We start from the raw sequence: 12,642 nt of genomic DNA, 5'->3' as shown, positions 1-12,642 counted from the left end.
TTATTTGGCACTGATGGTACACCTGCTTCTAGAAGGTTTACCTTGTCCTCTCCTGCGGGCTTGACACCACTATTATCAAGCAATGAGGATGACAAACCTCTCTTCGGTACCTATACACCAAAGCACTCTTCACCTGAACAACCTCAACAGGAACAACAGCAGCCACAACAGATGCAATTTTGACCAACCCCTCCTCTACCACCAAGGACTGCCTCCATACAATCCTTGGATACCTTTCCGTGCCAAGAGGAGGACAAGGCCCCTTCAAGTGACAAGAAGTCTACAGTCTCCTCACGCCCACCCCCTGACGATACTCTGATGCCTCTGCCTCCCACAGCAGGTAATGACTTTAAATCCTTCCAATAACTGTACAGAAGGGTGGCTGATGTTCTTGAGGTCTCATTGATAAGCCTCCTGGAGACTCAGTACAAATTAACCAATATATTGCATGCCTCCCTACCAAACAAACTGGCACTTGGGACGCCGCCAAGGCACTCTAGCAAAAACCAGCCACAATGCCACCGGTCTGCAAAAGGTCAGACTGCAAATGTTATGTTGCCCCCACCCAAGGCGCAGACTTTTTCTTCTTGCGTCTGGCCCCTATCTCCATAGTGGTTGATGCAGTGAACCAAAGGGGCAAGCAAGCAGTGAGGATAACCACCCCGTATGAAAAGGATTGGAAATGCCTCGACTTCATGGGGAGGCAGGCATATTCTTTTGCATCTCTACAACTGCACATATCGAACTATACAGCCATGGTGGCCAGATACACGCATCACATTTTCGAGCAGTTGATATATTTTATTGAGGCGCTAGCAGAGGACAAAAGACCAATTCAGGGCAAATATTAATGAGAGCACCCTGATCTCATGCATGGCCCTTCAAGCCATGCTAGATGCATTTCTGCTGCTTTCTGATCTGTTGCGATGGCAATGGTGATGAGGTTGTCATGGCTACATTTGTCTGAATTTCTACATGAGGCCCAGGCCACCATTGAAGATTTTCTCTTTCAGGGATCCATGCTTTTTGCCAACACCACTGATGTCTCTCTTCGCTCTCTGCAGAGCTCATACCTATTGGGCTAGAACAGCCTCACTGCTGATGACCTCAGCAGGAATTTCAAATTCAATTGTGAATGGGAAATGGACCCCACAGTCCTACACCAACTGTTCACCCAATAGGGGTTACCCAAAGTGGACTTGTTTGCAACCAGCAAGAGCTGTCCACATAACTGTTCATGTGTGGACATTGGAACACATTACATGGGAGATGCATTTGGAATGCAATGCTTCTCTATGCCTTCCCTACCATCCCACACCTTCATCAAAATCAACAAAATCAGATCAGAGACAGCCACGGTAATCCTTCTCACACTGGAGTGGCCAAGACAAGACTAGGTACTCTTACCTGCTCCAAATGTCCACAAGGCGACCATGGTTCCTCCCTCTGCTTCCTCATCTCTTGACTCAGGAAGGCGGGTGTCTTCATCATCTGAACCTACAGGCACTCCACCTTCATGCATGGTTCTGCAATGGCTCACCTCAGTAGAAACAACATGCTCTGGTCAAGTCAAACAAATCTTACTGAACTGCCACAAGAAAATCTTACCTTTACAAATGGCAAAGATTCTCATGGTGGACAGGACAAAGAAGCTTAGAACCAGCCACAATACCGTTACCTGCCATTCTACGATAAATCCTAGAGTTGAAAGAGTTGGGGATATTGTTCTGCTTCCTGAAGGTTCATCTGGCAGCCAATACGGCTCTTCATCAATCAATTGATAATAAATCAGTCTTCACCCATCCAATGACCAAATGTTTCCTGAGGGGCATACAAAATACTTACCCACCAACCTAGCCTCCTGTCCCAGCATGGGACCTCAACTTTGTTCTCCAGGCTCTCTTGTAAACCATTTGAGTCCATGGTGACATGTTCCATGCTTCACTTCTTTATGAAGGTGGTCTTAGTAATAGCCATCACATTTGCTAGGAGAATTAGTGAGATCACGGCTCTCATGGCAGACCTTTCTTTTATGATATTCCACAAAGACAAGGTCATTCTCTGTCCTCATCCTAAGTTCCACAAAAGTCCCCAACCCATTCCACTGTAATAAGCCCATAATCTTACCTGTTTTCTTTTCAAAGCCTCACGCTGATAGCAAAGAGTCTGCACTGCATATTCTCGACATCTGTCAGGCAATTGGTTTTCACTTGGATAGAACTAAACCAATTCACAAGACAAACAGATTATTTGTCTCCATCACAGAGAGATCACTGTGCATGCCTGTTTCTATCCAGAGAATATTTAGGTGGATAGTAGATTGTATAAAACTAGTCTATTCCACCTCTGGCCAAGCCACCTCCATTTCAGCTATGGGCACATTCAACCAGGGCCATGGTGGCCTCTACAGCCTACATATGCGGCATCCCGCTCATGGACATATGCAGATCAGCAACATGATCCTCTTTTCACACATTCGCTAGGCATTATGCTCTGGACAGTCATCCCTCCTGAGGTACCCACTTTGGACACACCGTCCTAGCTGCTGTGCATAGTAATATCTAACCGAAGTGCCCACCTTCATCATGGGTACTGCTTTGTCATCATCTAAGGTGGAGCATTCACTGGACACTCCTCGAAGAAGAGAGGGTTACTCACCTTGTGCAGTATCAGAGGTTCTTTGAGATGGTTGTCCCTATGGGTGCTCCACCACACTCCCTTCCTCCCCTCTGCTTTGGACTTGTTGATTTCACCTTCTGGGGCAGAGAAGGAATTGAGGGTATGGTTGCTGCATGTGCATAGTGGCGGTACCGTGTGTGCTGTCTGCTCCACATGCACAGCCCATCGGAGGGCACTGCTACCAAAGATCTCAATTAGGCATGTAGCTGCACTCAAACCCCTAAGGTGGAACACCCACAGGGTCAACCATCTCGAAGAACGTCTGTTACTGCACACGGTGAGTAACCTTTTTTTAATTTGGCTGCCTTCTTATTTGAAATCTACTAGTTTAACTTAATTTTTGAAAGGAAGTTTTGACTCTAGTACGACTACTGATTTATGCAAAGTTAAAACATATATATCAGGTTTTTGCAGGATCAGTGGTAAATTGGGATAAAAGATGGGCTATCCCTAAATTTTCCAAATGCACAAATAAAAGTAGATTTTTTTTGCCCTAAACATAAAATTATGAGGGCAGTAAGTTTGGCTTTTATTTATGGCAGTATGGAAATGGGAGGGAAACTTCAGCTCTTGCTGACTAGTTGCAGAAATGTGTGTATGCTATGAATTAAACTTGCAGTGTCGCTTCTAAAGGAATGGCAGTACGATGACTAACTAAGGGAGTTGTCAGACAAAAGGAATGAGTGAAATAAGAAAATTATTAAAAATATGAGCTTTTAGTGGCTTTTTCTGGTGCTTGGGAATGAACAGAAGGAATATGAGAAATTATCACAATAATAGTATTTTTAAAAGTGTGGTTATAGTGTTAAAAAGGTGACTTTTTAAAATGGTATTTTAAAAAGTGGCATTCTATCTTCTATATAAAATCTTTTGTTACTTGACAGCTAGGCCTTTTGTGTGTTTTTTTTTGTCCATCTTCAAAAGTTAACAAAGATTTTGCCTTCTACAGATTGAACCTCCCTAATCTGGCACTCTCTCTATTGGCAACATCTGTGGTCTGTCATGATTTTAGTTAGCCACATGTCCATTTATCATGGGTGTGGCTACGTTTCCCACAGTCCCATAAAGTTTGTTTACAGTTACCAATTCTGGCTTTCAGTGTTCTGTGCTGTTACTTAGCTCTAATGTACCCCTAGATGTCTTCTAAGAGCCCAGGAAGTAGTGGAAGTATTTGTAATGTTGCTAGACAATATTGATATCCCATGGTTAAGCACCAGTCAGATCCTAAAGGTGCTGGACTAGAAAGGTTCAACTGTAGCATATGCAAATAGTATTATTATCTCCCTTCTCACACTTCCATTCCCCCCCGCCTCCCCCCAAAAAATAAAAAAATAAAGAGCATACTTAATTTTCTTATGCATTGTTTCATTTTCTTGGTTAAAACTTGTACACATTCTTGTTTGAAGTTACATTGCTGCTATTGGGATTGGGTGCAGATCTTAGAGTAGGAACAGCTAAGCTTAGTTAGTGATGTAACTTGTACATAGGAGTTATGATGCCACTGGGCCATAGATAAAGAAGGTTCACAAGCTCCTGACACCAGACTGTATTGAGGGGCAAATTTTTAGGCAGACTTAGCATATGTTTTTACGATATGAGAAAAAACAGGAAAAATTCCATTATAGCTTTAAAAATTCATATTTTAGGATTATGGCACAACTTTTTAACCACAGATAAAGTAGTAATTGTTTTAAAAGTGTCTGAATAAGGGAACAGACCGCCATTACTGGAAGCATGTGCATTTTGTTTGCAGGGAACTTTGTTTATGACTTGTTCATTGGACGTGAATTAAACCCTCGCATTGGACATTTTGACCTCAAATATTTCTGTGAGTTGCGTCCAGGCTTAATTGGCTGGGTGAGTATGAGTACTTCTTTCCAGTTTGTTTCTCTTGCTTGAACCTTATGAAATATGAAAACTTTTAATTGTGGTAAAAAAGTATAACATGCTTGAAAGAGGAGGAAATGTGCAAAACAGTTGTGTACTGAAAGACATTATTAAAACTCATGACAGATCTCCCAAAACTGGTTTTTACAGATCTATCACATTGCTTGTATTGAGCATTCTAAAATTAATGAATATGCAGAGGCTGTACTTTTTTGAATCATGCCTGCTAATGAGTTACCTTTTTATGAAATTTTAGATTTTTGTTTTACTGTAAGCTAAATCTTGGGACATTAAATCGCCAGTCTGCTTTTAAAAATGAATGATAACACAGTAGAAATAAGTGCCTTTCAATTTGTATAGAATTTCCAGTAAAATCTGACTTCTTTTTTTTTTTAGGTTGTTATTAACTTGGTGATGCTGTTGGCTGAGATGAAGATACAGGATCGTAATGTGCCCTCTTTGTCAATGATCTTGGTTAATAGTTTCCAGCTTCTTTATGTTGTAGATGCTCTTTGGAATGAGGTAACTGACATTCCCTTTAGTCTATATTAAATTTTTGCTAGCATAGCTAGTTAAATTGTGACAGACTAATGTACTCATGTGTGTGGTTTTTTTTTGTCAATTTCCTTCCTAATTTTTCTAGGAAGCTGTCTTGACTACAATGGACATTACCCATGATGGGTTTGGGTTCATGCTAGCATTTGGAGACTTGGTATGGGTTCCATTTGTCTACAGTTTACAAGCCTTCTATTTAGTCAATCATCCTAATGAAATTTCTTGGCCTACTGCTTCTGCAATTATTATTCTGAATAGTAAGTCATGAACATTTTTTACAATTACAAAACTAATATTTTTTTTCTCCTGAGAGGAAGGCTGGTCCAGTAGTTAGGGCATTTAGGAAGCCCTGAGTTCACTTCCTTTCTCTGCCACAGACTTCCTTTATGATTTTGGGAAGTCATTTATTTCTCAGTTCTTCACATTAAGCTAAAAACTGTGAGGCTCCCAGTTACTACTGTGGTTTTTGGATTAGACCTATTATGTGTTATAGGGTTTACCTACATATAGGAGGAGAGTATGAACAAAGAAGTAACTATGGATGTTGTGGTTTCTTGGACATACATTAGATGTGTGTTGCAATGGTACATTGTATGCAGTCATGCATTGGGTATGTGTTGTCTCAAAATAGGCTCACTGCTGAGGAATATGAGAACCTTTTTATTGGTTATTTAATAGAAATTTAAAACCCAGCATCATGTTAACAATTAAACAAACTTATAAAAAGGTATACTACTTGATAAAGATGCTCCAAAATCCTACACTTACTTATATGCTATGAAACACACTAACATTTTGAAACCCCAAGTTTTGTTGTTATATTTCAGTCCCATTAATGAATGAATTTTGAGAGCTGGATAATAACTATATGTCGAATGAAATAGTTGTGTGATTGTACAAGAGGGTATTTTGCCAAGTTTACTGAAACATATTGCAGATATGAAATGAAAATAATGATTTATCTTTATTTTAGCATTTGGGTATTACATTTTCCGTGGTGCAAACTCACAGAAAAATGCATTTCGGAGGAATCCAAAGGATCCCAAATTGGCTCGTAAGTGTCTTTTTGGTTAATTTAAGGTTCAGGGTTTTTTTATGTTTTCAGTACAACATCTCTCATGTATTCTTTAAATACACATTTTTAACATTGTTTTATACTCTTTCTGTACACAGACTTGAAATGTATTCCCACTGCAGCTGGAAAAAGTCTTCTAGTTACAGGCTGGTGGGGTTTGGTTCGTCACCCTAACTATCTAGGTGATATTATTATGGCTCTGGCTTGGTCCCTACCATGTGGTAAGATGCTGAAACTGAAGTTCTTGCTATTAAAAACTTGTGCATGTGTTTTGGCAACTGACTTTCACTTTCTAATGTGCCAATGATTATTTTAGATGCTAGATTGTAATTATCTGAAAGTTAAATTCAGTGGGATAACCCTGGGTTCCTAAAAGATAGCCGCTTTCAACCAGACCCCTACCTATGCTCTTGTGTGGATGGCGATTGGTGAGCCCCCTCTTCATTCATACATTCTGGGGCTTCCAGCTGGGCTATGATGTTTACAAATGGAGTAGAGGAAGTACTAATTTAATTGCCAGGGTGTCCCTCTGCTTAGGGACATGCTTTGCCAAGTATGGGCTAGGGATGTTAAAGTATGTGTTTTTGTGTAAATGTGTAATTGCTGAATTTTTTAGCGGTTACACATTTACACGCAGGGGGACAGGCAGGATCTGCTGCTTGTGGGGAACCAGCTTTTAAACTTAAAAGCCGGCTCCCCCCCCAAGCACCGGCTCTTGCTGGCCACCTCTTTCTCCCTCCCCGTTGCTGCTTCTGATAGTTCAGGTGGCAGGCAGCTCCATGGGAGCCCATACACATGGGCTGTGTCTACATTGGCACCCTTTTCCGGAAAAGGGATGCTAATGAGACCAGTCGGAATTGCAAATGCCGTGGGGGATTTAAATATCCCCCGCGGCATTTGCATGAACATGGCTGCCGCTTTTTTCCGGCTCGGGGTTTTGCCAGAGAAAAGCGCCAGTCTAGACGGGATCTTGCGGAAAATAAACCCTTGTCTGGAAGATCCCTTATTCCTACTTGTATTCCTACTTAATTGATTTGAGAGCGAATGCACATGTATTGAACTCCTGTTACTGAGCTGCTTTTTGATTTAAAAAAAAAAAGTTTGCCTTGAAATTAGGATACAGGTAAAACTAAGGAAAAAAACCCCACTATTAAAAATGTTTCAGTTAAAAAAAATCCCAACTTCAGAAAGAATGTCAATTCAACATTTAGGTTCAAACATTCATTATTTCAGCTTTTAAATACTTTGCCTGTAGTGAAGTTCACTTAAAAAGCACTGTCAGCAGTCTTTCTTGGTATCCATAAATGTGGAAATCTAGCTTATGGATGTAAAATCCTGTTTTATTAGTTAACCAGTTAAATGTAATGTTTAACTGGTTAACCGAATAAAGGGAAGGTGGGTTGAGGAGCCTCTCCAGCCAAACTGGAGCACCACCATCCCCTCCCCCTATACACAGAGGTTGCTCCCACTGGCTGACTGCTGATGAGAACTGCTCTGACTGAGCCAGTGTGCCCCCCTGCCTGTGCCTGGTGGGAGCTGCCCCAGTGCCCATGAGTTAATCGGAACTGGTAAGCGGGTGAGGTTTACCAGTTAACCATTCACATCCCTAAACTAGATATTGGGAAGATGCTTTACTTTTTTTTTATTTGCCTTTGTATGCATCTCACAATATTGTGACATTCTCTCAATGCATTTTTCTTGAATATCCCTTTTGTTTTAGTCTGCAGGAAGTGTGAATTTATGAGCTGTGAAGCAAAATTACTTGCTTTAAACATTGTAAAATGTGTCACATCTATCTAAAAAAAGATGGGGATACAAATTAAAACATAACCATCTTCCTGGCGCTCTTTATACCAATCCAAAAACAAACTGTTATTTTGCAGGCAGTTGGTCTATGCTATGGATTATGTCATAGCAATCTTGCTATAACCTATTATTGAGTATGGAAAAGTGCTGTACAAATTAGGGATGTTGGATAGTGATTCATTGAATAGTCATGTAACTGCATAACATATTATCGGTTATATAACTATTTGATAATCCTTGGGGGCAGGACTGACAGCCAGTGTGCTTCGAGTCCCTGCCACCTTGTACTGCCGCCTATGTCTGTGCTGCTGGGGTTGGAGGGAAGTGAGCTCCCCATAGAAAGAAACTGTGCTGGCATCCCACGGAGCAACCTCTGTTCGTGGTGAGCCTGGGCCCAGTGTAGAGGTTGCTCCATGGTGAGCCTCCTCCTCCTTTTTTCCTCTCTTTCCCCCCCCTCCCCCTCCCTCCAGCCTCTGGTAGAGGCAGCAGCTTGGGGGAGGAAAGGAAGGGCATGCAGCTCCATGGAGTTGGCACATGAGGAGAGCCGGCATAAAAGCTGGTTCCACATGCATATTGACTCCCACCTGTGCGCACCTCCCCCCCCCCCCCCCCCCAGGCAGTAGCATGGGGTGGGGGAAGTGGCACGTGTGAGCCAGTACACATGGGGAACTGGCTTAAAAGCTGGCTTCCCACATGTACTGGCTTATGCCTGCCCCCCTCATCCTCCAGGCTGCCGCCTCTCTATCAGAGGCAGCCGCGCTGAGGTTGGAGGAAGAGCAGATGGCTCCACAGATCTGGTGCTTGTGAGGAGCTAGTTTAAAAGCCAACTCCCCCCGGCTCCAGCTTCCCTCCACTCCCTTGCTGCCTCTGACACAGAGGCAGCAATGGTGGGGGGAATGCACATAGTCGACAAAATTAACTGATAAACCTAGGCTTATTGGTTAATCGTGTACTCTATTACATGATGCTATCCCTAGTACAAATAGATGCAATCTCTCTGAAGGTGCTTACAATACAGAGCAGACACATGGTATAGATAAAACATTGTGTTTTGTAGGTTTGACCTAATAGTTGGAGCCTGATACCTGTATTATGATTTGTATTTTAAGGTTTTTTCTCTTACTGTGAATACCTGCATGGTTTTTCTGAGTTTTTTGTTATTATGTACAGTGACTTTCTAATTATGTTCAACAGGTTTTAATCATATTTTGCCATATTTCTACGTGCTTTATTTCACCTGCTTGCTTATTCATCGAGAAGCTCGTGATGAACATCAATGTAAGAAAAAATATGGCTTGGCATGGGAAAGGTACTGTCAACGTGTACCATACCGTATATTTCCTTTCATCTACTAAGGTACTCCAGGAACTTGCATTGCAAATTACTTCTGCTTCTTTGCAAATAAAAACACCTGCCCCTTCCCTTGGCACTTGGGTTATTTGTTTAATTTTTAGGCTTTTCTTAAAGATGTGATCAAACACTGTAGCGAACAAATATGCATATTAGACAGCCTTCTCCAAATACTTACCAGCTACTCATTTTAAGATATGCAGTGAATGTCATTAGAATAAACCAATTACCTTGTGATGTATGAATAAGTAAAACAAAGTTATGTTAAGCAAATAGTTCACAGAGTTAATTGAATATGAGCATTATCCTTGGAAAAATGTGCCCTCTCCCTCCCTCTCTCTCACCCCTAGCCCCCCAAAACGGTGCAAGGCTTTCGGGCTTACTACCCAATCTAAATTACAAGGTTTTGTGAGGTTTTAAATTTCTGAAGGCCCAGCTTTTTCAAGTTAATCTGAGTTTACATCCATTTAATTGTGTACTGTGATGTAAAGTTTGTTTTTGTTACATTAAGGGAATATGATTTCCATCCAGCTCAATCACCTGGTTCCCAACATTGAGGAGCCAAAAACCATTGTCCTGCATTCAGTGATAAATGGAAGGTGGTATAAGTTGTGGTGTGTAGTACACACTAAGAAATAAAATAGCTACAGTGTATTTGCTCTGTCTTGTGTAAAATAGTTTTTAATGTACCATAGGATCCATTGACTGTATTATAAAACCTTTATGTTTTTGCTGTACAGTGTTTGAGAATGTGAGATACGACCGCTTTTTTTTAGGAGCCAGAAGAAACTAAAACCATTTCCAGTATTATTTTTTAAAACGTTCATAAGGGTTTTGTAAAGTAATGTATTGATTTGTCTAAAAAATAAATTGAAGTGTTCATTTAAATATTGTTGACAAATATGCTATGAAAATGTAGAAAATATATTCAGTCCAAAGTTTGTGAATCTGGCATTGCTACCTCAAATGTAAGTTTTGCCTTTTGTACTGTTGCAGATAGCTAACTTTTTTCAATATTTCTATTTAAATCAATTTTTACATGAATCTTTGCCACATTCTAATATATTTTTGTATATATTTGACTTTTTTAATCTAGTGTGTCTATTTTTAGCTACTTCAGTTATGTTTTTATATCCTAAGAATGGAATTTTTTCCCACTGCTAAGATTAAATTTTTATTTCATTAACTGTAAGTAGGTTAATCTTAATAAGGCAAGGAGAGTGGTGAAGTAATTTTGCATTAATGAACCCTGGGGAACTAGGATTGTCCTTCTTGTCTTTACAGTTGGTAGCTTTATTCAGATACTTGACTTACTAAATTTACTGGTTTTGAATATTAATTGCATTGTGGAGGGAAAAGAAATACTCCATAGTCAGGGTTCCTATTAAATTACAATTAAAAAAAATACTGAATAGTTGAATATTTTAAAAATAGTGATAAACTGAAAGCTAGTATTTTTTTAAAGCGCTATTTTGTCTGAGCCATTTTAGTGACGATTTACATTTGAAGTGAATATAGCATAACATTCAACGTGATCATGACAGCTTCACCAGATCTGTGTTGTTGCTGTTGTCGGAAGAATATTTGAACACCAAATATTTTGATTCTTGGAAAAAACAGATATTGTTGCAAGTACCACTAATTTTAATGAGGTTAAATTATGCTACTGAAAAATAAACTAGAGCAACCTTTTTACAGTCTGCTTCTGTTCTTCAGAGACATGGGTATATATACCAACTGCAACTTGTTCTGTATGCTTATATTTTTGATGTAAAGTTAAGTAGAATTTTTATACAGATCTGTAAGCTAAAATAAAATGTTTTAAAAGTGGTAGAATGTACATTTTGATCACTTATTTATGTATTTAATTGCATATTTAAGAAAACAATGCTATTTTACATGGGAATGAGATTTTTTCTAACCTTGCAATACATTGATGGGGAGGTTGCCCATGAAATAGGGCCTTTTAACGTCCTCTGAAAGGGTAAGACATCCTTGCAAGAGAAGGAGAGAGGCCCAGCCTTGAACATTAGTCAGAGTACTACTGCGTAAGAAGAATCTGGTACCAAACACTGCTCCCAATTCCAAAGCACGAGGAAACAGAATTAAATTTGTGTGTGTTCTTGATATATTAGGACAAAAGGTTTTTGTTTTGTTTACTCTTGTGCATCACCAATAGAACTAAATTCTGTTTGCAAAGTCTTCTATTGAAGTGGTCGCTGATGGAAAGCTCTGATAACTTCGGACGACAAGCACATTAACTACCACACTTGGGTAAAACACTTTTACCTACCATAGGTGGAAGTGAGGCATACATGTCAATACTAGTGAAAGCTCTTCTCATTGGAGCAGGTAACAACTGTGTTCTTTAATTAAAATATTAAGCTTAAATGACAGTACTACTTTTCTGTCTACCCTCCAGAGCGATAGTGTGTTTGAGATTTGGATGAATACATTGGTTTTTACACATTCACACACGCACTCCAGTATCCAAAACAGGAAGAAAATGTCATGCTCTACATTTCAAAATTAAACTATTGAATTTTAAATAAGATTTATTTTATTCAAGGTGTGCTGAAGATAGTACGTTGTGTTGTACAAATATGATGAAGATAGTTGACTGAAAATAGTGCTAATACTTTTGAAACCACTATACTCCCCAATATTAGTTCTACAGCAGATAAGGTGGTTTCATGAAAGAAATGGATAACTAATTTCTTTTTCTAATTTTAGTCAGTCATCCAGTTGACATAACATTGCAACCCCTCTTGTAACCCAATGACTGGGAGTTCTCAAGGTTGGAAGACTGAGTGTTGTTACAAAGTTAGTAGACAGACCTGTAGTTAACAAGATTCCAGATCTTTGAGGAGTCTGGTAAAGTGGACATTCATAATGCATCAGTTCTCTTTGTTCTTCATCTAGACATGTGTGTCTTGCTTGAATAACCTAAAAATTATAATCCAGACAAAACAGAATTGTTAAATACCTTCTGTGTATTACAGTAGTAATAGCAGGTAAGTAGTTAAAAGAAAATGTGTTTGGTTAGGGGATCTTAGTTTCTAAGGTAGTGAGACTAGTACTAAGTGTTGCCTTTTTCTTAGCTGAGTCAGGGATCATCTCCAGTTTTTAGTCATGCAACATTTCCACTGAGCACAGTACATTTTACCCGAGCAAGAACTACTGGAAGAGGTTATTGGTATTTTCCATAGGCTGCCCAAAATGAAATCATAAAAACATATATATATATGGCATCTGCAAACAAATCTAACAAAACCTACATCAGAATCTTA

At 39.6% G+C, this 12,642-nt stretch overlaps 2 protein-coding genes across 2 annotated transcripts in view; one reads left to right on the top strand and one right to left on the bottom strand.

Annotated features, from left to right (window-relative positions):
- Positions 1-11,182, top strand: part of LBR (lamin B receptor) — a 67,766-nt gene extending 56,584 nt beyond the window's left edge. The window contains exons 9-14 of the mRNA XM_006118026.4: positions 4,433-4,536; positions 4,963-5,088; positions 5,210-5,378; positions 6,095-6,175; positions 6,295-6,417; positions 9,197-11,182. Of these exons, the coding sequence (XP_006118088.3) occupies positions 4,433-4,536; positions 4,963-5,088; positions 5,210-5,378; positions 6,095-6,175; positions 6,295-6,417; positions 9,197-9,357 (764 nt within the window). The 3' untranslated portion in view covers positions 9,358-11,182. The remainder of the gene's footprint in view (positions 1-4,432; positions 4,537-4,962; positions 5,089-5,209; positions 5,379-6,094; positions 6,176-6,294; positions 6,418-9,196) is intronic.
- Positions 11,183-12,085: 903 nt separating this feature from the next.
- Positions 12,086-12,642, bottom strand: part of DNAH14 (dynein axonemal heavy chain 14) — a 605,515-nt gene continuing 604,958 nt past the window's right edge. The window contains exon 87 of the mRNA XM_075925276.2: positions 12,086-12,298. Within this exon, the coding sequence (XP_075781391.2) occupies positions 12,086-12,298 (213 nt within the window). The remainder of the gene's footprint in view (positions 12,299-12,642) is intronic.

The sequence above is a fragment of the Pelodiscus sinensis genome, chromosome 3 (assembly GCF_052426305.1).
Source record: "Pelodiscus sinensis isolate ZL-2025 chromosome 3, ASM5242630v1, whole genome shotgun sequence".
In the NCBI taxonomy this organism is placed as follows: domain Eukaryota; kingdom Metazoa; phylum Chordata; order Testudines; family Trionychidae; genus Pelodiscus; species Pelodiscus sinensis.
Note: the sequence above shows the minus strand (reverse complement) of the source record. Positions and strands in the feature narration are given on the sequence as shown.